This window comes from Carlito syrichta, unplaced genomic scaffold (genome assembly GCF_000164805.1).
Source record: "Carlito syrichta isolate Samal-C Ts95f unplaced genomic scaffold, Tarsius_syrichta-2.0.1 Scaffold308869, whole genome shotgun sequence".
Classification (NCBI taxonomy): domain Eukaryota; kingdom Metazoa; phylum Chordata; class Mammalia; order Primates; family Tarsiidae; genus Carlito; species Carlito syrichta.
The window spans coordinates 83,114-110,626 of record NW_007252965.1 but is presented as its reverse complement, the minus strand read 5'-3'; the positions used below and the strand labels follow the sequence as shown (position 1 = coordinate 110,626).

The window sequence follows — 27,513 nt, the reverse complement described above, 5'->3', positions numbered from 1 at the left end:
TCGAACCCGTGGGCTCAGGCAATCCACTCACCTCAGCCTCCCAAAGGCACGGAATTACAGGCTGAGCCACTGAGCCCGGCCGATGCGGCCAACTTTACTGTTGTTTTATTTTAAGACATTGCCACAGACACTCCAGCTTTCAGCAACTACCATCCTGATCAGTTAGCAAGACCCTCTACTGGCAAAAAGACTGCAACTTGCTGAAGGTTCAGATGATCATCAGATTTTTTTAGTAATAAAGTGTTTTAAATTAAGGTATGTACATTGTTCTTTTTATACATAATGCTACTGTATACTTAATAGGGCAAAGTATAGCATAAACATAAATTTCACATCACCGAGAAGCCTAAAATTTCATGTGACTTGCTTTATTGAGAGTCACTCTCATTGTGACTGGTCTAGGACTGAATCTGTAATATCTCTGAGCTACACCCATATTCTGATTCTGAAAGGCAAAAAAACCAAAAACAAACAAAAAAACCAAAACCCCTAACTAGAATCAGAAGACCTAGTGTTGTCTTTTCACAATTTGCCTTCTGCTTTTCTTTAGCCACATCTTTCTACTTAGTTGAAAACAAACAGTATTACTAGTACCCTTTTACTGTAGTATTATTGTCTTACATTTTCAATTCCACATACCACTGACAATATACAACAGGAAAGCTATTGCACAAAAATTAGATATTATTAAGTGTTAACCTGTATATATTTGCTCTACAGATTATCTATCTATGATTATTTACTATCTTTTCTCTAACTACTACCACTTTTTGGCCATTTCAATAATCTTTCACAGCATAACCAAAGAATGAGAAAAATGGTTAGAAGTGAATTAGTAAAGTTTGCTCCTTTGTTAACAACTAAAATTCGGGGACAGCTTAAACTCATTATATTAATAGTTTTATTCACAAAACAAATGAATTAAGAAGTAATGTATTTTAGAAAATAACTTACTATAGGATCCCTTTAATTAGCAGCCCAGCAGTTAAATTATTAAGTTTGCCAAAATTTTGATAGCTTTTTAGAAATATATTTACTAAGCAACAAACAATAAGGTATAATGATAGAAGATATTAATCCTATTTATAGATAAGGTTATGGTATTACCTACAGATTTCACTTTTCATACTAACAATCTCTCCCTTTATCATAAACAAATGGAAGTTATCTGACTGCTACAAGTTTCAGGCAGTAACTTATAAAATGAGGAAAAAATATGTGGGATATAGATGCAGAGAGTATCTTAAGTGGGTGACACCATCTCATTTAGAAATTCTGACAAGCTCTTAACCGTATTGTACTTTGAGTTGTAGTTCACTGGCCTACTATTTAAGAATGGGTGTTTAGGCACAACAAAAAAGCATAATATAATTAACAGGACATGTTTTTCATACCTCTTCATCTTTCACATTCACATCCACATTTTTCGATTTGATGGCTTTGGTTATGTGGTCAATGTTGTTTTCCCTGCAGTAATCAAATATATTTTTGTCTTCTTCCCTAGAGTTAAAAAAAAAAGGTGTTTTTCTTACTGGATAATACATAAAATTACATAATTTTAACATAATTTGTTATTGACATACACATTAATGGAATCTGCTTTTATAAAAAAATTTACATGAATAGTAATAGATTTTCAATAATATAATACATCTAACCTCCAAAAAGACTAAGGTTCTTAGCTTACTACTGCCTCACAGCATAACAGAATAAACTGTTATTCAAGTACAAATTATACATATATTACATAACTACATATATATGAAAGTAATCTTATTAAAGGAAAGATAATTAATTAGAAGAAAGAAAGTTCAGAAGTCCTTTATGAGATGGTAGAACCAAAGACTGGAAACAAAAGTTGGGAAGCACACTAAGTACCCAGCACTATTCTAAGTAATTGCCTGTGTTAATTCATTTAATCTTTAAACCCACAACTTCACTTTACAGATAAAGAAACAGGAAAAAAAAAAAAAATAGAAGCTAAATGATCTGCCAGATGGTACCATGTTTATCAAAGGTAGAGTAAGAGCTAGAACTCACTTAACTTTTTTTTTTTCTATTATGCTGCCGTAGACAGCATAATCAGCTATACTCTACCCCAAAATCTAAAGAAGTTCTCTCTGCTCCTCCCATTCGACAGACAGCCCTATTTCTTGTGCAGTACCAGTCACAGCGCCAAGGCACCATGGAGAAAGTGAAGGCCCGAGTGAGTTATTTGGCCACACTGGATGCCTGGTGACCAGGGCTGCTTTTAAGTCTGGCAAAACAGATATCACCATCAAAAACCCCTTCAGTGACCTCAACTGCACGGTCTACATGTTTCAGTATGACTCCACCCATGGCAAGTTCCAAGGTACCGTTCAAGGCCATCAGTGGAAATCTCATCACCATCTCCCAGGAGTAAGAGCCCACCAAAATTAAATGGGGCAATGCCGGCACTGATTATATAGTGAAATTCACCTGTGTCCTCAATACCTCGAAGAAGGCTGGGGCTCACTTACACAGGGAAGTCAAAAGGGTCATTATCTCCACCACATCTGTTGACACCCCCATATTTGTGATGGGCATGATCCATGAGAACCAGAAAAACCTCACAATTGTCAGCAACACTTCCTGCACCACCAACTGCTTAGCCCACCCAGTCAAAGTCATCCAGGACAACTTTGGCATCGTGGAGGAATTCATCACCACCATTCACACAATTACTGTCACTCAGAAGACTGTATATAGCCCCCCTGGGAAACTGTGGTGCCAAAGTCACAGGCCCTCCAGAACATTATCCCTGCATCTACCGGTGCTGCCAAGGCCACAGGTAAGGTCATTCCTGAGTTGAAAAGGAAGCTCACCAGCATGTTCTTCCATGTCTCTCCCACCAATGTGTCCATCGTGGATCTGGCCTGTCATCTGAAGAAACCCACCAAATATGATGACATCAAGAAGGTGGTGAAGCAGGCATCCAAGGGACCTCTCAAGGGCATCCTGGGCTACTCCAAGCACCAGGCTGTGTCCTACAACTTTAATAGCGACACTCATTCTTCCATCTTCGATGCTGAGGTTGGCATTGCCCTCAACAACCACTTTGTCAAGCTCATCTCTCAGTATGACAATGAATTTGGCTACAGCAACAGGCTGGTGGACCTCATGGTTCACATGGCCTCCAAGGAGTAAGAGACTGGACCACCAGCCCCAGCAAGAGCATGAAAGGAAGAGAGAAGTCCTCAGCTACTGGGAGTTCCTGTCATACTCAGTCCCCAAGCACACTAAGGATCGCCCCTCTTCACAGTGTCCATGCCAGATTCCCTGAAGAATCAGGGGTGGGTGGAAACCTAGGAAGTCCCACCTCATCAGGTACCATCAATAAAGTTCCCTGTAGCCGGGCTCGGTGGCTCAGCCTGTAATCCCGCGCCTTTGGGAGGCTGAGGTGAGTGGATTGCCTGAGCCCATGGGTTTGAGACCTGCGTGGGCAGCGAGATCTCAACTCTACAATAAATCAAAAAAAAAAAAAAAAAAAAAAATCAGCCGGGCATAGTAGTGCATGCCTGTAATTCCGGCTACTTGGAAGGCTGAGGTGGAAGGATCGCCAGAGCCCAGCAGGTCAAGGCTGCAGTGGCCAGGAGCGGCCACTGCACTCCAGTCTGGGCAACAGAGTGAAACTCCAACTCAAAAAATTAAATTAAATTAAATTAAATTAAAAAATAAAAAATAAAGTTCCCTGTATTCAGTTAAATAAATAAATACATTCTTACCATGAGATCTTCAGGCTTTCTAAAATAGTATACAGAATTATCTTTGCAATGAATGTGCATTTTTCTGGATGTGTAAGTTTGCAGGGGGACGGTTTTAATCACATCCTCAAAAGGATCAGTAATTTAGAATATTAACAATGTAACTGCCCTATATGTGGACTGAATTTTATGGACAAGTATAAAAGAATGCACTTTGAGTTCTGATAATTAAACTAGTGTGTTCTGAACCGGCAAGGTCATAGCATCCACTCATCAGAAATCAAAACATCTGGCCATAGGAGTTCTACCTTAAAAGTCAACTTAAACACCCTACGCCATATAAAAAGTTATTTCCAGTCACAGCTAATTACCTTAAAACACTCAACCACCTGAAACCTTCCTTAAGTATCTGGTGCATTTTATTGAGCACCTACTACATGCAAAGCACTGGGCAAGATTTTGTTGATAATAGGTAGCTAGAAAGAAAGATTTTGTTGATAATAGGTAGCTAGAAAGAAAGCAAGAAAGTTTACTCTTAAGACACAAACAGTACAGCTGGGATGTTAAGAATCTCTAAAAAGGATTATAAGAGAACAGAGCAGCTGGAGAAAATAAGGTAGGTTTTAAGCAAGAAATCATGTTTAATAGGGATATATGGTCACTTGATTTGCAGAAGAAATGTTTTTTCAAGTAACTCTGTAAAAGAGAAGTATGATTTTTAAAATTATGGCTGCATATAATACCACTTTAGCCATATTTAACTACCATAAAAATATTGTTTCTATGAAAAATTGCATTCAGTATTCCAACTTAGAAGTAATGGGGACATATGTTCCTATCAATCTAGTAACAGAAAATCCATTAATTAAAGAGGCAGCAACCACAGCCATTAGAGAAAAGACTGTCTTTTAGAGTCATAACAAAAAATACAGTACTCGTCAATTGTTCTAAATTTAAAAATAATAGGGAGTTGCTGGTGGAGCATAGACTAAAAAAAGTAGGATACCGGGATGTGGGCTACCCATATCCAATAATATGCAAAGATTATCACAGATGAGAGGACCTTCTGAGCAGTCTCATTTCCTGAAGCCAACTTCCAAGTGTGCATGTATACCCATGCCATAAGCAATAAAAGAGTAAACACAGCACAAACATATCTGAATTTTTATTTCGCTTTATATATTTTTTTCTTTTTCTTTTTTTTCCTTGAGTTGGAGTCTCACTCTGTCGCCCAGGCTAGAGTGCAGTGGCATGCTCACAGCCACCCCAGCTTCGACCTGTTGGGCTTCGGAGATCCTTCTGCCTAAAGTCCTCCAAATAGCTGGAACTACAGGCGCATGCTACCACACCCAGCTATGCTTTACATATTTAAATGTTTCCTAGATACATCATCTATATACCAATTATTTTGTTTCAGTATGTAAATTTTTTGGAGGGCAGGGAGCTTTGGCTCATCTAAATACGTATTTATCATATTGGTTTATTGTAACTAAATATGTTAGATATAGAGGTATTTATAAAATCCTACAGGGCAGGGTACACAACTTAAATATAAAAAAGAGAAGTTCAAGAAAATTAACATAAGTTTTCTAGAAAGTTGAGTAATTTTTAAAAATTAAGTGATATTCTTGGGCTTGTTAAAATAGATACCACCCCACACCAAATTTTGACTATCTTACCTACCACAACCAAGCTGTCTTTATACAATGTCACCACCTAGTGGCCACAATGAAGATCATCTGTAGCAAAACCATTTCACATCTCCTTTCCTGCTCCCTAACAAAATTATGTACAATGTACAAATCTAACTCTCTTTCTATCTCTACATTTCTCTGTTAAAAGCTCAATATAGTTTTCCATATTCAATCTTTCCCTCTATGGTGATCTGAAATAAAACAATGTACAAATGAATTCAACTATTATGAAATCTAGTAGAGGCTTATTAAATGTGTTCGCCCACATTTTCTTAACTTTATCTTCCTTAGCTTTCTGCTTTCATTTGTTGAATGTGAGCTTAAAAATTATCATATTCATTCTCTATGAATAACTATGAGTTACATTTTTGATCCTGCTCTAAAGGATGTATCACATTATCCTAAGCACAAGACAGCAAGTCTCTCTTTAGAGTACTCCAAATTCGTCTGAAATTGACAGAAAACACATTTTTTATCTGAAGGAAAAATCATTAGTTTTCTTTGAAATTAGTTTGAAATATAAGAACACATCCCTATGGAAAAGAGAGCTAGTGTTTAAGTATGGCTATCTTTCATCCAATCACAGGAAGAATAGATCCTTGCCCATCTGTAAAAATGTTATCTGCACTATTTTCTACACAGATTGCATTTTTCTATCAAAATAACACTTCAAATAGTTAGATTTCATGGCAAGGCACAAAGAGTTCATTTAATTACTATTTCATCTACTTGACAGAATAAAAAAATACATTTATGGAACTAGCTTGGAAATCTATTTAACAAGTACATTCACCAAATATCCAAATCAAACCATGTATTTACCAATCAACTGGAAATAAGACATAAAACACAGTATTCTAGAAAACAGACAATAAATATTTAGTAGATGAATGAAAATCCAAAGAAAATAAGACAGTATCTACAAAGAAACAAACAAATGCCATTAATTCCTCAATCTAAGGAATGTATATCTGTGGGATCAGGATATGCAGGTATGGATAATTTTAAGTGAATCAATTTTCAGCTCTTCAACTTCTAAATAAATGGATTCTTTACTAAATGGATCCACCTGACAAGGCTCCTCTGGTAAACATTTCATCACCATTGTCCTTTTCCATGTTCCTTCTGCACAAACACCCTTCTACTAGTTTGTAAAGGAGAGGCATACACCTCTCTCCTTATTCTAGAAGTATAACCGGAAGACTTAGTAGATTTGGCAAATGACTGATCAAATCTTTCACTCTTTTGCTTAAAAGTACTCTCTTTAATATACTAGAAAATGTTTGAGAAAAACCAGCCCTAGGTCGGATGTCACAAGAAATAAAATCCTCCATGGTACCAAGTAAAGGGCAAATATGCTGACTATTAGTGTTGAGAAGCCTCCTGTAACTGAAATAAACAGACGATGCTGTGTCTCATTCTAATAAAAGTTAATATTCATCTGTTAAATATTTTTTAAAGTCCCATCTATCTTATTTAAGGGACACATTTCCAACCAATTTTTACTTATGTTTAACAACTATTTAACAAAACTTATAATGTATGTTGTTTTGATCAACTATATAGAACTAAGGAGGGAGAATTCAAATGAGAAAAAAAATAAACTTCTGGGTCACAGAAAATTTTTTTTAAATTTCAATTTATATACATATTTTTGTTGGAAAGAACAGTGTGATACGACTACACAGAAATATATTACTTTGAAATGAAATTATGGATTGGGGTGGGGGAGGGGAGAAAAAATAAAATAAAATGAAATTATGCAGATGTGAGAAAAATGATATAAAAGTTCTGTTTAAAAACTTATTAGGCTGGGCTTAGTGGCTCACTCTGTAATCCCAGCTCTTGGGGAGGCCAAAGAGAGTGGACTGCCTGAGCCACGGGTTCGAGACCCGCCCAGGCAACTTGGCAACTTGTAGAGACCTCGTCTCTACAATAAATCAAAAGTTACTGGGCATGGTAGCGTGTGCCTGTAGTTCTGGTTACTTGGAAGACTGAGGCAGAAGGACTGCCGGAACCCAGCAGGTCGAAGCTGCAGTGGCCAGGAGTGTGCCACTGCACTCCAGTCTGGACGACAGAGTGAGACTTCAACTCAAAAAAAAAAAAACTTATTAATGTACTTTTTAATCAAGATCAGAATCTTATTTAATTAAACTTTTCATTTTGAGATAACTGAAGATCCACATGCACTTGTAAGAAATAATACAGAGATCCTGTGTGATCTTTGCCCAGTTTCCCTCAGTGATAACATAATTATATATTTTTTAAAAATGAATTATCATTACAATATTTAGATTTCACTGGACACTGGACATATATAAGAGTAATCTGTTTATTTTTTAAATGCCATTATTTTCAAAATACCAGAAATTTTATCCTTTGCAATTATTTAAACATTTAATTTTTTTAAAAACTGTCTATGTTATATTAAATACAAGACAGATGGACGTGGTGGCTAATGCCAGTAATCCCAGCACCTTGGGAGGCTGAGGTGGGAGGACTGCTTGAGCCCACAAGTTCGAGACCAGCCTGAGCAACATAAAGAGACCTGTCACTACAAAAAAAATCAAAAAAATTAGTCAGAGGTAGTGATGTGCTCCTGTGGTCCTTAGTCACTTAGAAGGCTGAGGTGGGAGGATCGCCTGAGCCCAGAAGGTCAAGGCTGCAGTGATCTGTGAGCATGCCACTGCACTCCAGCCTGGACAACAGTGAAACCCCTAACTCAAAATATAAATATGAATATATTCCAAAATTATCTTAGGGACAACAATATTCTATAAAGTAGAGGCCAAGAGCAAGAAGTGAGCTACTTCAACAAGGACATTCAAAAGAAGGTATTAACCCCACTGTGCCATTTAGAGGATGCAGAAGAACAGGAAGAAAAGGCACGATCGAAAAGGTGTCTAAGGGAACTGCCAACAACTAGGGAGGGTAGGTGCCGGAAACGATGCTGGAGAGAGGGCAGGACAGTGGGTCACACAGAGCCTGGGCACACAGCTTTTAATGGAAGTAAGTCCATTGGGGAACAAAACAGTCATCCACCCTCCAAAATTTGGAGTAAAGGAAAATAGGATTGCCCTCTTCAACACACCAGATAAGTGCCTAGCGAGAGAAGAAAAGAATGCTTCCTAGATACCAGACAGCTTCTTGATTCAGATATATCTAAAAAATGAAAGCAAAACACAAAGACAACTTAACGGTAGGAATGAACCATATGGGAAAAAAAGTAAGAGAAGCCTGTCTTGAACAATGACCAAAAGAAACAATCTAGGGCAAAAAAGCATTCTGAGCTATTCCTCTGGTGAGAGATAGCTTGTCCATGAGGCCTCATTAGGACCTTGGCTAAAGCAATCCTCAAAATGATTCACTTTCCCTGGCTCTATTTTTATGTTCACAATGATCATTTAACTATTAATCTGTCTTTCTGGACTCTTCAATACTCAGAAAGTCACTTGAATCACTAACAAAGTCACAGTCCCTTTCATAAGCAAATAAGCATTTTAGTTTACAACTCCGTTTCAGCTTTATTATTGCTACTCTGTCTCTAAGGGTCTGTTCATCTATGGGTCTTTTTTCTAGATCTTTGAGGTTAAAGAATGAACTCTGATTGATGGTAAATTCACCAAAAAATGCCACGCTGAAGTTCCTAAGGAGCTAGTCTTTTCCGATAATAGCCTGTATCACATACTATCTTTCAAAACTCAGTTGTACTGCTGGTGAATACTAGGAATTTAAGTTCCTAATTTACTTGTCGGATGCATGGCCAGAAGCTGTCAATCTGAAAGTTAAAGGAATGAATTCTGTCCAAATATAATGTCGGGAAATAATGTTGTCATCTCATTGATCTCAACTATGATTTTCAACATTCTATATATGCCAAATACAAAGCTCAAAGTTGAATGTTCTTTTGAATATCATCTTTCATGTTTAATATTTGTTTTATACATGCGACCTTTATGTAATCTTTGATATGATTAAAGCACTGTTTTCTTTTTTTGAGACAGGGTCTTACTCTGTCACCCAATCCTGAGTACAGTGGCAAGAATACAGCTCATTGCAAGCCTCAACCTCCTGGGTTGGGCCACCATGCCCAGCAACTTTTTGTAATTTTTGTAGAGACAAGGTCTCACTGTGTTGCCCAGGCTGGTTTCAAATTTCTGGGCTTAAGCAACTCTTCCATCTCAACCTCCCAAAGTGCTGGGATTACAGTTATGAGCCACTGCACTCGGCCACATCAATATTTTAGAATTTGAGATTAAATATCTACATAGAAATTAAGATTCTCTCTGTATTTTAAAAAGTATGTTTTAATTTAGAAATATAAAAAAATTATACAGACATATTTTAATTTTACTTACAGCTGCTTCTCTCTCTGAATGAATCTGTTTTTACTCAAAGGTTTTCAGTGAAACTGGTTTAGAAGATCCGAAATAGGTGAAGTCAATTCGTAACTCAAGAATTATAGTCATGGGTGCTATATTTAGAACACTAAAAGCCCCCACCACTTCTAATTAATATCTAATTAAAATTGTAGGTGTTAATTTTACCTTGTAGGACACTGTTTTCAACTCAATCTTGCCAAAGACCATAAATGAGGGTCTATACTATAAACCTCAGGTAAAATCTTGCAAATAGTACCTCCTTTCTGAAATACCTTGGTTGTAAGCCCTGGAAGAGGCAAAATACCGCTTGGGCAATAACCATGTTCAAGAAGTCTAGCATTCATATCAAATCCTTGAAAAAGCGTTTGTGTGTTGAATTGTTCTTAAAATGATTCTTGAAGACTAGATGACAAATAGACATTTGGAAACTATTTATTAACTTATATTTCATTGATTCTAAAATATAAATTTTTTCGTATTTTAACATTTAAGGATCTTATAATCTGCAGTATCTTACAATTAATTGATGGCATTTTTTCCTTAATGGTATATATATAAAATGGTATTCTTAAAACTAATGGTATCCTGGAGTCAAAGGTTTGAAATACACAGTACCAAATGGACTAGTAAATAAAGGAATTCATATACAGCTGGCCTTGAACAACACAGGTTGCAAGTTTAGGAATGCCAAACCCCAGCACAGTCGAAAATCCATGTATAACTTCTGACTCCCAAAAAACTTAACTACTAATAGCCTACTGTTGATCTGAAGCTTTACTGATAACATAAACAGTTGATTAACACACATTTTGTATGTTATATGTGTTACATACAGTAGGTTGTATATATGTGAACAGGCTCAGGAAGAAAAGGAAGAAGAGGGGTTGGCCCTGCTGTCTCAGGGGTGGCAGAGGCAGAAGAGGCAGGAGAGGTAGGTGCACTTGGTGTAACTTTATGGAAATACATAATAATTTCTTTCTTACATTTTTGTTTTTTCATTTCTTTAAAGTTGTTTCTATACAGTACCAATCCTTCTACCATTTGCTTAGCCTCAGCGCCCATATCATAGAAGGGTCCATGTAGTAAAAGAATTCCAAAGCATCTTGAGTAAACAAAACCCTTCTGCCTGATTGTCTAATGCCAATTTGTTTTCTGGCACTGCTTCTTCTATGTCTTTTTCCTCACCATCTGGCACTGGTTCAGAGGCACTTACCGCCATCAAATTGTATTGTTAACTCCTTTCTGGTGTGGTGTCTATTAGCTCTTGAATTTCTTCAAGATCCCTATCTTAAAGTCCCCACCTTACCTTTTTTTGCCATAACCAATCTCTATGATTTCCCTGATTGGCTCTGTCATAAATCCTGTGATGTCATGCACAACATCTGGACATAGTTTTCTCTAGCAGGAAGTGACTGCTTTTGGAATGATGACTTTCACAAGTTTGTCTATAATAATAGGATCTTCTAGACTTTCATGACATTCTATTGGGTTCTCTTCCATAGCATTGACAATCATTTCCATAGGGTACCATGTGTAATGAGAGTTAAATGTCCTTACTGATCCTCTGATTTTTTCAGATACTTTTTAAAGATAATTAGATATACTGGAAGTGTTATTTAACCATGACTTATAAAGACACCATTTACTAAAAATGCATCTTCACCTCTTAAAACCTGTTTAACTTTAAAGTTGATTGAAAATGTCTGATACTAGCTGGGCTCAGTGGTTCAGCCTATAATCCCACACTTTGGGAAGCTGAGGTGAGTGGATTGCCTGAGCCCGCGGGTTCGAGACCCGCCTGGGCAACTTGCAAGACGTCATCTCTACAATAAATCAAAAAATCAGCCGGGCATGGTAGCACGTGCCTGTAATTCCGGCTACTCGGAAGGCTGAGGCGGAAAGGATCGCTGGAGCCCAGCAGGCGAGGCTGCGGTGGCCGGGAGCGGCCACTGCACTCCAGTCTGGGCGACAGAGTGAGATTCCAACTCAAAAAAAAAAAAAAAAGAAAGAAAGAAAATGTCTGATAATTTAAATGCCTATAAGATAAAATATAGTTCAGTTCTGATCAATCCCTAGAAATCAGCGGCTATATCAGAAAAAGCTACAGGCCCCTTTTGCTAAAAGGCTCTATAGAGCTGAGTTATGTTCTCAACCATTAAGGTAAGTCCAAAATCAATAAGACAATTAATCCAATGGAAATATCAGTATACTGATAAAAGACTAGAGTCTCTAATTGTACCAGTGAAGCACATTTTTACAAACACTAAATGGAAAAGGAATTTAAGAATTTTAACTGAAAATATTTCAGTATATTAAACAGTAACAACTGTTAGATTCAATTTCATTAATTAGAGATTATAATGATTCCTCAAACATTTCAATGTGGCATAGTAATTAAGAGCACAGTTACTAACCATGTGACCTTGGGTAAGTAACCTAACCTCTCTGAATCTCAGTTTCCTCATCTGTAAAGCAGGGATATTAATAATGTCTACATTTAAGAGTCATTCTAAAAATTAAGTGAAATAACATATAAAATAGTATGGTTACATGCATATAACAAGTGGTCAATAACTGTTACCATCATTATTATCTTAAGTATTTTGTATATGTTATAAGTTGGAAGTCATTTCTCATACCCTTACCTAACACTGTCAATCAATTCAATAAATATTAATTAGACCTTAAAGAAACTAAAAATAAGCCAATGGTGTTGAAGCAGAGTGAACAAGGAGGTTAGGTGAAAACTGGCATCAGATGAGATGGTGAGGGGCCCTGTTCACATTATTTGTAATACATATACCATCTCTTATTATAGTAATGGTTATACCATTATATGTAACTTTACACATGCACACATATATTCACACACCAACTTTTGTGAACAAGTCTAAGCGCCTGGCATTTCACAGGTACTACATACTGGTAAGGATAGAGGAAAGAGAAAAAAAAGAAGTAGTAGACAGGAGAGAACAAACTGTGCAAAGGGGAGAGGGAAGAAAAAAGAGAGAGGAAGAGAAGATGATGGGTTTAATTGATGAATGACCCCTTGTTCAGAAAGGGCTGGATATGCCTATAATGCTTGGTTGGCATCATGACACTGAGCACACAGGAGGTAAATAACGCACGTTAGAAAAGGGCGAATATGAGAGCCAGGAGACTCTTACAACAGTTACTGTTTATGTCAAGACCCACTTGTCCCATGGGACCCATTTTCACATAATCTATAATTATCTCTTTGCTTTAATCGCCTTGTCATTCCTGAGGCTCTCATGGGCTCTGGAAGGGGAAAAGCTCATTAACTAAACCTTTTCTCCTCTCTCCAGCCACCCATGGCTTTTAATTGCTTGGTGTGTTATTATCTAGGAGTGCAACTGGGATCATTTTCATAAGAAAGGGAGGTAGAGAGGAGGAAGGGAGCCATGAGTCCCTGAGGTATGCACCAGAGACAAACCTTTTGCTTTCTCAATTATTTATGCCAGCTGAGGTTTTACAGGCTGAATAAATCCATAACTCAAGTTCATTCTGAGCAGTCGGATTCTCAAGGGGGAATTGCCCACTTGCCTATACACACTTGTGTAGTCCTCAAAGAATAACCAGAATGTAACAAGACATATGTCATCCAATTTATCACCTATCACCAAAGTGCTAACACAATAGTGATCACAGGCAACACAGAAATAGGAAAGTATTACACTACCACCAGCTAAACAGATGAAAGGAAGCTTTTTAGTACTGAGGGCATACTCTTGAAGTACATACTCTTGAAGCTTCAAAGTCTTTAAATTTGTTTAAAACAGATAGCTATCTAACAATGTAAAGCTTTGAATAAGTAACTAAATGGAATTTTATACCATCTGATTTTATAATATACCATATATGTTGCAGCTTTTTCTCCAATCTTATCTCTTTCAGGAAAATTGTGGAGTACAATTTATGTGTGACAGGCTGTTATGCTACTTTCATTCTGGTTCATATTTCCACCAAGAATACAAAAGTTAAAGCATAAAACAATCACTTTCATCCTAGTTTTTTAATACTTATATTCTTCCATTTTATAACCAGGATTAGAGAGCAAGTCAATAAATAGATATTTTTAAAATATTTTCAAAATCCACTGTTATTTAAAAATTGAAACTTTATAAGTCAATGATGAAACCTCTTTGAAATTCTACAGGCTTTTGTGTCTGACCACAAGCAGCGACCTCTGGTATTTTCTGCCAAAACACTTCATTTGTCTCACAGAACAACTAATCAATTCCAGAGCCCATCAATCATTTCAGTTGTATACTAGGTCTGGTCTTGCTTAGAGAAGGTCCAGATGGTTGCCTGCGTAAGTGGAATTAATAAAATTCTGATAGATTACATGGCATCAAACTACAAAATATAACAGGGAAGACCAAATCTTATTGCAGGGTGGGGCAGATACTGTTCATCCTTCATTTATTGTATTTTTAATTCTTGTTCTAATTTCTCAATTTATATGTGAACTTCTAGATCAAACCTTCAAAGCAAAATGTTTGATTTAGAAGTCTGATCTATAAGTCACCAAAAGCAATTTCTTATTTATGTAGTGCACAGCCATTGACTCTGCAAAGCCTTATGCCTGTTAACCAGTGTTGTTTCTGTCCATCTGCAGTATAAATGAAAAACACAGTTGATCTCAAAACTAGAGGTAACTATAGGTGGGTTGCATGATTTGTTACTGTCTTATTTCTGTAGTTGTAAACACAGATCTAACAGCATTGATTCTCTTCTTCTGCAAAAGCAAACAACTTGTACCTAATTCTATGACATGGTTTTAGCTCCCAGCATCAGCCCTTTGTTCTTAGTCTCCTTTTGCTAAATAACAATACTAACAAAAGCTAACAGTTACATAGCAACTTATTTTGTGCTAGATACTGTTCTAGTATGTATTTGTGTATGCATTCATATAATCCATACAAGTACCATGTAAGACACTTACTATAATCATCCCCATTTTACAGGTAAGTAACTTGCCCAAGGTCACACAGCCATTAAGTAATGAATCCAGCATTCTAATGCCAGCAATCTGGCTCTGTAATTTTTTGTGCTTAATCAGACTCACACTATACCACCTCAATTATATTACAGAACAATTAACTAGTTTCAGAATGAGAAATTGGTGTCAAGCCTCTGTGATATTAACACATAGATTTGTACCTGGGACATTATTCTGTCACTTTCTATGACAGAGTAGAAATAAAGGTCAGAACCAAAAAGGCAGAAAGCAAGTTCAGAATTGGCTCCAGTGGCCCCTGGCTCAGGAACATTTACCTTAAAACTAAAACGGGGCCCTTAACGCATCATCTACAACACACATTAGTCAGAAAGCTGCCACAAACTTGAGACCCAAGCCATGGATCTATTACATATCACTTTGCCTGATCTTTACACCTATGGAAAAAAATTGATTTTTTTTTTTTTTTGAGTTGGAGTCTCACTCGGTCACCCAGACTAGAGTGCAGTAGCCGCTCCCAGCCACTGCAGCCTCGCCTGCTGGGCTCCAGCGACCCTTCTGCCTCAGCCTTCCGAATAGCCGGAATTACAGGCATGCGCTACCACACCCAGCTGATTTTTTTATTTTATTGTAGAGATGGGGTCTACATTGCCCAGGCAGGTCTCGAACCCGCAGGCTCAGGCAATCCACTCACCTCAGTCTCCCAAAGGCGCGGGATTACAGACTGATACTTAAGAAATCATAAAAACTACATCAGGTCTTCACTGAAATAATACAACATTTCAGTACACAAAAATTTTCATTATGATCTAATTTATTATAATGGAATTCTGTAACACTATAAAATGAATTATCCCAATATAAGAATATGACTAGTTGCTATAATTTCTGATTTGCTATAGTAATAACAATATTACTGTGTTTGTAATAGTTAAAAGGCTTTCCAGTGTTCCTCACATTCATATTTCTTACTGTTTCATATCTTAACAATATGTTCAGAAGGTGAAGATTTAGATAGTATCATAAGATCAATACTTAAATGACAATGAAAAAAGGCCAAATCTAACCAGTTCTGCCATAATAAAGGTTCATATTTTACCCAATTAAAAATAATTATTAAACATATTTTATATAAACACCAAAAGTATTAAAAACGTATTCAAAAGTGAAGCACAAATATTCACAATGTTTGTCTCATTGTAGATTCATAATAAATGTGAGTTGAGCTGAATTAAAATCTCTACTTTATGAAAATAAACTAGAGTACTCTGTCATTGTTTCTCATGGCCAAAAGTGTAAATATTGATTTAAATTAAAAATCACTTCTTTAGCAATTGGGTAAGGGATGAGGAAAGAAAGATTTACTCTTCCAATACATTTAGCTCTATCTCAGGATTTCTGCTCTCACTTCATGTTCTATGGTTTGATTTGCTTCATGTTCTACAGGGCTACTGTGATCAGTCATGTCACCAGACATTCCAAAAGGAACTATATTCAGCATGTCACTTTGAAAAATACTAGAGTCTGGGAACTCTTAAGGAAAATGGCATACAAAATAAAGATCATTATTATTTATAGATAAGTGATTGATATTACTAGAAACAAGCTTAGCAATTTTTTTAAAAGCAAAATCAAGAAACTATCTAAATTTATTTATCTAAGAAAGAAAAATAGCCCGTACATTTTTTTTCAATTGCTTAAGGGAAAGAGATGAGGATGGACATCTCACAGGAAAACCAAACAAGTGGCTCTGTTTCATGATAACGCCACTGGGCTAATTTTACATTAGCAACAGTCACTAAAAGAAGCTCTTTGAGGGAAGAAACTGTGGATACTTCGTAAGTTCTAAGCATGTTCGCTGGATACCTACTAAGTTTGGGGATCTTCCTCAGACAGTGAGAGTATAGAGAGATGGACAGAAAATGATCCTTGCCCTTAAAAACTAAAAGTTTAGTGGAGATGATAAAGTTTTTAAAAAAGTATAACTCAATATAGCATAATGTGATAAATGCTATAAACAAAAGTATAAACAAAGGACTATGGGAAAACAAGTAAGAAATGACTACCTCCCCCTCCTATTACCTAGAAAAATGACTCTAAATGTTTCCTGGCTTGACTTGAACATTTAATAAATCTTGATAGCCGGGGTCGGTGGCTCAGCCTGTAATCCCACACCTTTGGGAGGCTGAGGTGAGTGGATTGCCTGAGCCCGCGGGTTCGAGACCCGCCTGGGCAAATTGGCGAGACCTCATCTCTACAATACATCAAAAAAAAAGCCGGGCGTGGTAGCACGCACCTGTAGTTCCAGCTACTTTGAAGGCTGAGGTGGAAGGATTGCCGGAGCCTAGTAGGTCGAGGCTGTGGTGGCCGGGTGTGGCCACTGCACTCCAGTCTGGGTGACAGAGTGAGACTCCAACTCAAATAAATGAATGAATGAATTTTGATTAGTAGAGATAAGGTTCTAAAATGCCATTTTTTAGAAGACCCTGAAGACATAATATACAAATAAAGAACCCCTGAACACTTTCTGAATATACAAGCATTGAGGGAAGGGCTAAATGCTGAAAATGTTTTTTAAACTATGCTTCCTCAAAATTTTTATGGCCTCCTCAGATTTTTCAGAGTCCACCACAGGGATTGAAGTGACAGATGTACTCCAGGCCAGTGGCAGTCTTAAGGAATATCTTTATTATCCTCAAATCTCCACTAGCTTTTCCTCATCCCATCCCACATAAACATTTAATGGTGTGCTTGCCGTGCAAATAAGATTCCAGACAGGTCCTACAGCCTTAACTGACTTCCTGGTCAATAAATGGATGCTATGAGCATTTCGAGGTTTGATTCATAGAGGTACCAATAACTTTCCTCTTATAACACTACCTAAGAGTACATGTTGCTATTTCCTTATGTGGTAAATAATGGTAGTGAATTCTTTTCTGCAAGAGTGAAGGATAAATTGTTGGTACAATTTTCTCTTCATTCTATGAGGATAGGTATTTCCCTTCAAAAAATTTACGTGAACCCAGTTTTCCATTTATTTCATGTTAATGAATAAGTAAAGCAACCCTCAGATAATTCAAAGAGTAAAGAAGATCAAAGATTCCTATTTTTGTTTAGTTTGTAAAGTAATGATCTTAGAAGAATGTATCACATGACTCTTTAAAGCAGCATAGACTCCTTTTGGCTGATTTGTACACACACAATGCTGAAAGAAAAAGATTATCCAATAAATTTTATGCATAACATAAAATTTTTGTTTGTTAGTTTTTTGAGTTGGAGTCTCACTCTGTCGCCCAGACTGGAGTGCAGTGGCTGCTCCCGGCCACCGCAGCCTCGACCTGCTGGGCTCCGGTGATCCTTCCGCCTCAGCCTTCCAAGTAGCTGGAATTACAGGCATGAGCTACCACACCTGGCTGATTTTTTGATTTATTGTAGAGATGAGGTCTCGCCAAGTTGCCCAGGCGGGTCTCAAACCCGCAGGCTCAGGCAATCCACTCACCTCAGCCTCCCAAAGGCACGGGATTACAGGCTGAGCCACCCAGCCCGGCTCATAACATAAAATTTAAGAGTTTTGTTAAGTAACACAAAATAATCTTTAAACAATTTTCAATGTGGCAAAAAAACATATAAAATATGTCAACTTGGCCATTTCAAGTGTACAGTTCAGTAGTGTTAAGTATATTTACATCGCTATGAGATTTCCATAACTTCTCCATCTTGCAAAACTGAAATTCTGTTCCTATTAAACAATTTTCCATTTCCCTCATCCCCACAGCTCTTGGCAACCACTATTTTACTTTCTGTCTCAATGAATTTGACTACTCTAGATAACTCATATAATCACACCGTATGTGTCTTTTGGTGACTAGCTTATTTCATTTAGCATAATGTCCTCAAGGTTCATACATGTTATAGTATGTGTCAAAATTTCCTTCTTTTTTTTGAGTTGGAGTCTCATTCTGTCAACCAGGCTGGAGTGCAGTGGCACGCTCATGGCCACCGCAGCCTTGATCTGCTGTGCTCAGGCGATCCTTCCGCCTCAGCCTTCCAAGTAGCTGGAACTAAAGACGTGCACCACCACGTCCAGCTAGTTTCTGTGACTTATTGTAGAGATGAAATCTCACCAAGTTGCCCGGCTGGTCTCGAACCCCCAGGCTTAGGCAATCCTTTCACCTCAGCCTCCCAAAGTGCTGGGATTACAGGCTGAGCCACCATGCCCCACCTCCTTGTTTTTAAGGCTGTATAATGGCCCTTTGTATACACCACATTTTGTCTATCCATTCATCTGTCAACAATGCTTTCATCTCTTGGCTACTGTAAATAGTGCTGCTATGGACACGAATGTGCAAATGTCTTTGAGATCCTGCGGTCAATTTTTTTTTTGGATATATACCCAGAAGGGAACTGATGAATCATATGGCAATTTTATTTTTAATTTCCCACTGTTTTCCATAGTGACTGTACCATTTTATACTCCAAAATGACTCTTTAGAGTAAATTAAATTGACTTTAAAATAAATAAGTTATGAAAATTCAATTATTTAAAATAATGATGTTTTAAGAAAAATTAAAAACAAAAATCCACAGCCTTGGATTTTCAGTTTGTGACAAAAAAAAAAAACCCAAAAAACCTTGCCCTGCCAACTACTTGTGTGTGGGAAAGACACTGATTCAGACAGTTATTATCAGGCACTGATAAAAAGTGAGTATTATCACTTACTCAGACATTTATCATCTAGAAGTGGTTCAGACACTTACTGATTTTAAAGTTTACACACCTACAAAATTCTTTCCTGCTATTTACTGTCCTACTAGAGATGCCACCAAATCAGTTTCATATTAAGAATGCTTCACAAATTGAAGATTTCAGAATTAAAAATATATAACACATACTGATACATACAAAAGCACATATACACATGTATATATACATATGTGTGTTTGTGTGTATGTGTGTGTATTCCTATTATCAAAGATCAGAAAAGAAGTTACCTGATGGTTTCTTCATGATAAAGAGAACTAACAACTGGCCCACCAAAACCAGTATTTGCTTCTTTTCCTTTCTTCTCTTGTGTCTGTGAGGAGAGAAAGGAAGTGGGAAAAAGACACATGGATTAAGGCAGTGTGGATTTAAACCAGCTACACAAAATTAGTTTGATAAGAAATACTAAGGATTTTATGCTTAACCATTTCTTCAAGCTGTAGTAAAAACTGTAAGGTGGTAATAGAAAGGCAATAGAACTTTCAGGTTACCACAGTAGCAGAATAGATGTCCACTGGCAATTTAAGGGCAATCCAGTATCAGCCTCTGAAGCCACCAAAAGCAATTCTCCTAGCTGACTATGAGATGATGCTCAATGTGGAAAATATGGATATTCGTGTTTAAAAATGGAAATAACATATAAATAACAGATATGAATGGGCCAGCAAAATCATATCAAGATTTATAAATTTAATAATAAAGAATTATTAAGTAGAAAAAAGGGAAGAAGAAAATGTAGAAGAGAGATGAAAAAGGAGGCTTAAATACAAAATTTAAAAAAAAAGAAGCAGCAGCAAACTCCTATGGAAACGCTTTCCAAGCTCAAGGATCCAACAGGCCTTGGACCTCTATGTTCTCAAAAAACACAAGAGTTGCTAGGTGCGGTGGCTCAAGTCTGTAATCCCAGCACTTTGGGAGGCGGAGGCTAGAGGATTGCCTGAGCTCAGGGGTTCGAGACCAGCCTGAGCAACATGGTGAGACCTTGTCTCTACAATAAATCAAAAAAATTAGCTGGGCATGGTGGCACATGCCTGTGGTTCCAGCTACTTAGAAGGCTGAAGCGGAAGGATCACCTGAGCCCAGTAGGTTAGAGGCTACAAGTGGCTGTGAACATGCTGTTGCACTCCAGCCTAGACAACAGAGTGAGACTCCGACTCAAAGAAAAACACAAGTGATCGATTAATTTAGAAATGAGATTACTTAAAAAAAAAAAACTTGCAATGTGGAAGCAATGAATTTGAATAATATTGTCTAAAAGGATGAAACTGTAACTTCTGCAAAAGCCCACATACTGACATTTTCTAGGCCAGGAACACCCTTCAAAACTCAGAATTCTGACTCTGAACATAAATGTTTTAAAATCAAAATTAAATTATTTTATTATTCAATTTAACTGCAAAAAGACTAGTTTTACTTTTAAAAAAATACAGGCAATCTCCATATGCAATTTTTTCTAAACTTTAAGTGGAGTTTTGTTTCATTGTTGGCTTTTTTTGTAGTTTGTTTTGTGGACCATTAAGGTGAGGAAAAAGACCCTAAAGATAGCATATTCTAGTGGTTCCTAATACCACTGGGGGAACTAAGGTTTCAAAAAATGGTGGAACTTTTGAGATGTATCAAGTCAGTCATCAACTTATGATAAAATCAAAGTTACAAAGTCAAAAACAACTATTAACATGACTTAATGATAAAGTATATAAAAGTACATTAGTATGATGCTAGCAAATAAGAAGTCCTAGGTAAACTGCAGATCTTTCTGTTCTCTGAGAACCATTCTTAAAGAATAAATCCTGTAAAGAATTTCTGAGATACAGAATGTTTTTCTCTGTTTAAAAAAAAAAAGTACAGGTGGTCCCCAACTTATAATGGTTCAATGTATAATTTTTCAACTTTACAATGGGTTTATCAGGATAGGAAATGCATTTTCAACTTATATTTTTGCCTTACAATGGATTTATCAAGACACAACCTCATCATAATTAAAGGAACTTGTATAATCAAAGGGAGTACTTATTCAATTATAATCAATTGAATTATATAATTATGTAACTTATTGAATTATATAACTTATTCAATTATATTCCAAATATATGCTTCATTGGTAGGACAAAATTGAAACATACTTGGTGCACAAGAGATGCTACATAAATAACAAAACTGAAAATGAGACAACTGGATATTAAGGGGAAAAAAAATAACGATAGAACCAAGTACACGGTGTCAAGCAATTTCTTAAAAGAAAAATGACTCCTAGAAAGTAACACAGCAGAACATCTAGGTGAACTTAGGTTTGGCAATGATTTTTTACATGTAAAATCAAAAGCATGGTCCGTGCAAGAAAAAAATTGATTAGACGGTCTTTATTAAAATTTAAAACTTCTGCTTTGTGACAGATATTGTTCAGGCAATGGAATGGCAAGCCACAAACTGGGAAAAGAATTTTGAATAGGTTCTCCTCTCCCCAGTGGTAGGTGGTGGAGGCCTTGTCGAAAATGAGTTGGTTGAGAAATTGAGGTTTTGCTTCTGGAATCTCAATTCTATTCCATTGATCTATATGCCTGTTCCTATACCAATACACCAAGCTGTTTTGATGATTGGTAGTTTTATAGTAAAGTTTGAAGTCTGGTAATGTGATACCACCTGCTTTGTTTTTTTTGCTGAGGATTGTTCTGGCTATTCTTGGACGTTTGTGTTTCCATATGAATTCCTGTGTTGTCTTTTCTAGGTCTGAGAAGAATGTTGCTGGTAATTTGATGGGTATTGCATTGAATTTGCAGATTGCCTTAGGTAAGATGGACATCTTCACAATGTTGATTCTTCCAATTCATGAGCATGGGATATTTTTCCACTTGTTTGTGTCACCTTTGATTTCTTTGAGCAGTGTTTTATAATTTTCATTCTAAAGGTCTTTCACGTCTCTGGTTAGGAAGATGCCAAGGTATTTCATTTTTTTTGTGACTATTGTGAATGGAATTGTGTTTTTTATTTGGGTTTCTGTTTGTTTATTATTGGTGTAGAGAAATGCGATTGTCTTTTATACATTTATTTTGTATCCTGAGACTTTGCCAAAGGCCTTTGTCAGTGTAAGGAGGTTTTTGACAGATTCTCTTGGGTTTTCGAGATACACAATCATATCATCTGCAAAGAGAGATAACTTGACTTCCTCTTTTCCTATGTGGATACCCCTGATTGCCTATTCAGTAAATGGTGCTGGGAAAACTGGGTGACCACATGCAGAAGATTGAAACAGGACCCCTATCTATCACCATGCACAAAGGTTAACTCCAAATGGATCAGAGACATAAATGTAAAACCTCAAACCATAAGAACCTTAAAATATGAAGGAAATACCCTCATGGAAATTGGAACTGGCATCCAATTCCTTTACAAAACCCGAAACCCACAGGTCATAAGAGAGAAGATAGACAAGTGGGAACTTATTAAACTGACAAGCTTCTGCAAGGCCAAAGAAACCATCAAGAGAGCAGGGAGACAGCCTACAGACTGGGAAAAAATATTTGCCAACACCAGATCTGACAAAGGCTTAATATCCTGGATCTACAAGGAACTAAAACGTGCTGAAAAGAAAAAAACAAACAACCCCATTATCAAATGGGCAAAAGATATGAACAGACACTTCACAAAAGAGGACATCCGAGCAGCCAACAAAAACATGAAGAAATGCTCAACCTCATTAATCATCAGGGAGATGCAAATCAAAACCACGCTGAGATACCACCTAACTCCAGTCAGAATGGCAATTATCAACAACTCAAAAAATAACAGCTGCTGGAGAGGGTGTGGCGAAAAGGGAACACTTCTACACTGTTGGTGGGAGTGTAAACTAGTGCAACCTCTGTGGAAAGCGGTGTGGCGATTCCTAAAAGCTCTAAATATCAACCTCCCATATGACCCCACAATCCCCCTACTGGGAATATACCCTGAAGAACTCAAATCACTCTATAAAAAAGATACCTGCACATGTATGTTTATCGCAGCATTGTTCACAATAGCAAGAACCTGGAAACAACGATGCTGCCCATCAAAAGAGAACTGAATTTTAAAAATGTGGTACATATACACAATGGAATACTACGCAGCCATAAAAAGGAACAAAATCATCAATTTCGCAGCAACCTGGATGGAACTAGAGTCTATAATACTGAGTGACCTCTCACAAAAACAAAGATCCGAGTATCACATGTTCTCACTCATATAATGGACCTTCAACATCCAATGTAATACTATAAGAAAATGACTGACAGTGGTGGGAAACTATGGGGGAGGAGGGAGACGGGATCAATGGCAGTAAATTCTGTCTGGGGACGGGCAAGCACCTCTCATCAATAGGGTGCCTGAATGAAACGTACTTGTATACCTAACCCTTAACTGTACCCCACAACACCATAATAAAAAATATTAATTAAAAAAAAAGAATTTTGAAAAACACATATTTAGTGTAGAACTGGTATCTAAAATATTCAAAGAACTCTTAAAATTCAACAATAAGCCCTGAAGCCATCAATACCATTGGAGGTTTTTATAGAACAATTTCTCCTTTTTATGTTGTTAAACTCGTACAAATGTATCTTCTTTTGTACCTTTGATGATTCAAATCAATAAAGCCATATACAACTCTAAGTAAATTGAAAAAAAAAATTCAACAATAAGAAAACAAGTTACCTAATTAAAAACAAGAAAAAAGTTAAATAGAGACCTCACCATACAAAGATGGCAAACAAGCAAGTGCAAAGATGTTCAACATCATGCCATTAGGGAAATGCAAATTAAAACAACAATGAGCAACCACTACACATCTATTAGAATGGTTAAAATCCAGTATGTCCTTCAACAGATGAATGGATAAACAAATGGTACATCCATAAAATAGAGTATCATTCAGCAACTAAAAGAAATGAGCTTTTCTAGGTTAACTGATGAAAAAGAGAGAAGAGTCAACTAAACTCAGAAATAAAAAAAGGAGCTATTACAACGGATGCCACAGAAATACAAAGGATCCTAAGAGACAACTATGAACAAGTATATGCCAAAAAGCTGGATAACCTAGAAGAAATGAATAAATTTCTAGAAACATACAACTAACCAAGACTGAATCATGAAAAAATAAAAAATCTGAACAGATTCATAACCAGTAAAGCGACTGAACCAGTAATCAAAAACTTCCCAACGATGAAAAGCCCAGGACCAGATGGCTTCACTAGAAAATTCTATCAAACATTTAAAAAAGGATTAACACCAGTCCTCCTCAAACTTTAAAAATATAACATGGAAAGAGCATTTCTAAACTTGTTTATGAGGCCAGCATTATTCTTATGCCAAAGCCAAATAAAAGTACTACAAGAAAACTACAGACCAGTATCCATGATGAATATTGATGCAAAAAATCAACGAAATACTAACAAACTATGTTCAACAGCACATCCAAAGGATTATATAACATGACCAAATGGGATTTATTCCTGTAGTGCAAGAATGGGTCAACATACAAAAAAAAAAAAAATCAATCAACATAATACACCATATTAACACAATGAAGGACAAAAACCATATGATCATCTTGAATGGTACAGAAAACACATTTGACAAAATTCAACACCATTTCATGATAAAACACTCAATAAACTAGAAATAGAAGAAAACCACCACTACATCATAGAGGCCCTATTAGCAAAGGCCACAAGTAACAACATACTCAATGGTGTAAAACTGAAAGCTTTCCCTCTAAGGTCAGCAACAAGGAAAGGATATTCACTCTCATCACTTCCATTCAAGAAGGCATCCTAGCCAGAGAAATAGGGCAAGAATAATAAATAAAAAGTATCCAAATCGCAAAGGAATAGATAAAATTATCTTTTTTCATATACAACACAATCTTATATCGAAAACACTAAAGATTCTACCAAAACCGTTAGAACTAAAAAACTTAGCAAACTTGCAGGATACAAAATCAAGTTATAACTGAAGAAGACAGGCAGTAAATAAATGTTTTCCAGTATTAGAAAAAAAAAAGGTGATGAGTGTTATAGGGGGAAAAACGGGCCTAGAAAGAGGGTTACAATTTCAAATAAGATGGTTGGGAGGGCCTTGTTGAGAAGGTCATTTGAATAAGACATAAAAGAAGTGAGTCTTGCAGAAATCTGGAGTAGACTGTTCCAGGTAAAAGAAACAGTTCGTGCAAAGGCCCTATGATGAGGGTATGCTTAGAAAGTTAGAGAACTTACATGTATATGTCCTTTGCCTACTCTAATTAAGGTGGAAGGTGATTAATATATTTCATGTGGCAAGACAAGTAACAAAAAGACAAGGTTGTTCATAAGACAACAAAGTTTTTATTGGTGTCATTCATTAACCCTCAATGTAAAATAGACAATTTAGAAATCTATGACCCGCTTGGCAATTATTTGCTGTGAAAATACATACTGGTAATTAGGAGTTACATGGTATTGCTAAAAGGGATGAGTACAGTTATTTTTCTTTTTTATTTAATTAACAGTATTCTTTGTTTTGATTTGGATTTTTAGGGTTTTTTTCTGTTTGTTTTGTTTTGTTTTTTGAGATGGTGTCTCAGTGGCACCCAAGCAGGAAGGTAGTGGCATGATCATAGCTCACTGCAGCCTAAGTGTAGCCTTGAACTCCTGGGCTCAAGAGATCATCCTGTCTCAACCTCCCAAGTTGCTAGGACTACAGGCACACCACCATACCTGACTAAGTTTTAGATTTTTTATAGAGACAGTGTCTATGTTGCCCAGGCTGGTCTCAAACTCTTAGCTTCAAGTGATGCTCCCACTTCAGTCTTCCAAAATGCTGGGATTACAGGCATAAGTCACCATGCCTGGCTCAGTAGTCTTCATTTTTCATAGTAGTTTTAGATTTACAGAAAAATGAGTGAAAAGTACAGAGTTATCTTATAGCCCATCACAGGCATACACTCCCCCAACCATTTCCCCCATTACTAATGTCTTACATTAGTGTGGTACATTTGTTACAATTGATGAGCCAATATTATTGTTATTAATTAAAGTCCATAGTTTACATTAGGGACTTTATAATTAGTTAATTATACACTGTCATTAATTAAAGTCCATATTTTACATTAGGGTTCACTCTGTGTTGTACATTCTATGGGTTCTGACAAAATGTATAACATGTACCCACCATTGTAGTATCATTCAGAATAGTTTCACTGCCTTAAAAATCCCCTGTGTTTCACCTGTTCATCCCTCTCTTGCCCCACAGCCAGCTCACCCAAACTTCTAGCAACCACTGATCTTTTCACTGTCTCCATGGTTTTACCCCTTCCAGAATGTCATACAGTTGGAATCATACAGTATATAGCCTTTTCACACTGGCTTCTTTCACTTAGAAAAATGCATGCATTTAAGGTTCTTCTAGATCTTTCCATAACTTAATAGCTCCTTTCTTTTTTAAAAATTTAAATTGTTGCAAAACAAAAACAACTTACCATCTTAACTATTTCTAAGGATATAATTCAGTAGTGTTAACTATATTCTCCTTCCTCCAGCCCAAAAGCACAAGAGAAGACTGTTCTCTGATCTTTACCATGAAAACATGAAATTCACCATAAGAGCATGGGACTGTGGGAGGCAAAACCTACCAAAGTGGAAGGCCCTCCTGAGACTGGGTAGAGTTTTTTTATTCTGCTAGTATACACTCAGCCTCCAACAATTCATTAATTACCATTTAAGTGTTTCTACCAGTTTACAGCCCAAGCATCTTCTGTTATCTTAGCTATGATTCTCTGTATTTACCCATATCTCCAGTTTTGGGAATGGCAGTTTAAACTGGTACCTTAAGTCTCTGATGAATCTAAGAACAGTGTTTGATTTTCAGTGGGGTCTAATTTTTGTTGTTGTTGGCAACAATTTGTGGTTCTTTACATGTCGAGGCTGAAACTAGAAATTCAATCATCTTTTTTTTTTTTTTTTTT

At 36.7% G+C, this 27,513-nt stretch overlaps 1 protein-coding gene and 1 pseudogene across 2 annotated transcripts in view; one reads left to right on the top strand and one right to left on the bottom strand.

The window, feature by feature from the left end:
• Positions 1-27,513, bottom strand: part of ACBD6 (acyl-CoA binding domain containing 6) — a 206,533-nt gene that overhangs the window by 112,108 nt on the left and 66,912 nt on the right. For both annotated transcript variants that reach the window (XM_008066240.1, XM_008066241.1), the window contains exons 4-5: positions 19,775-19,857; positions 1,395-1,500 (exon numbers count right to left, since the gene is read on the bottom strand). In XM_008066240.1, the coding sequence (XP_008064431.1) occupies positions 1,395-1,500; positions 19,775-19,857 (189 nt within the window). The remainder of the gene's footprint in view (positions 1-1,394; positions 1,501-19,774; positions 19,858-27,513) is intronic.
• On the top strand, positions 1,830-3,168 carry LOC110596394 (annotated as a pseudogene).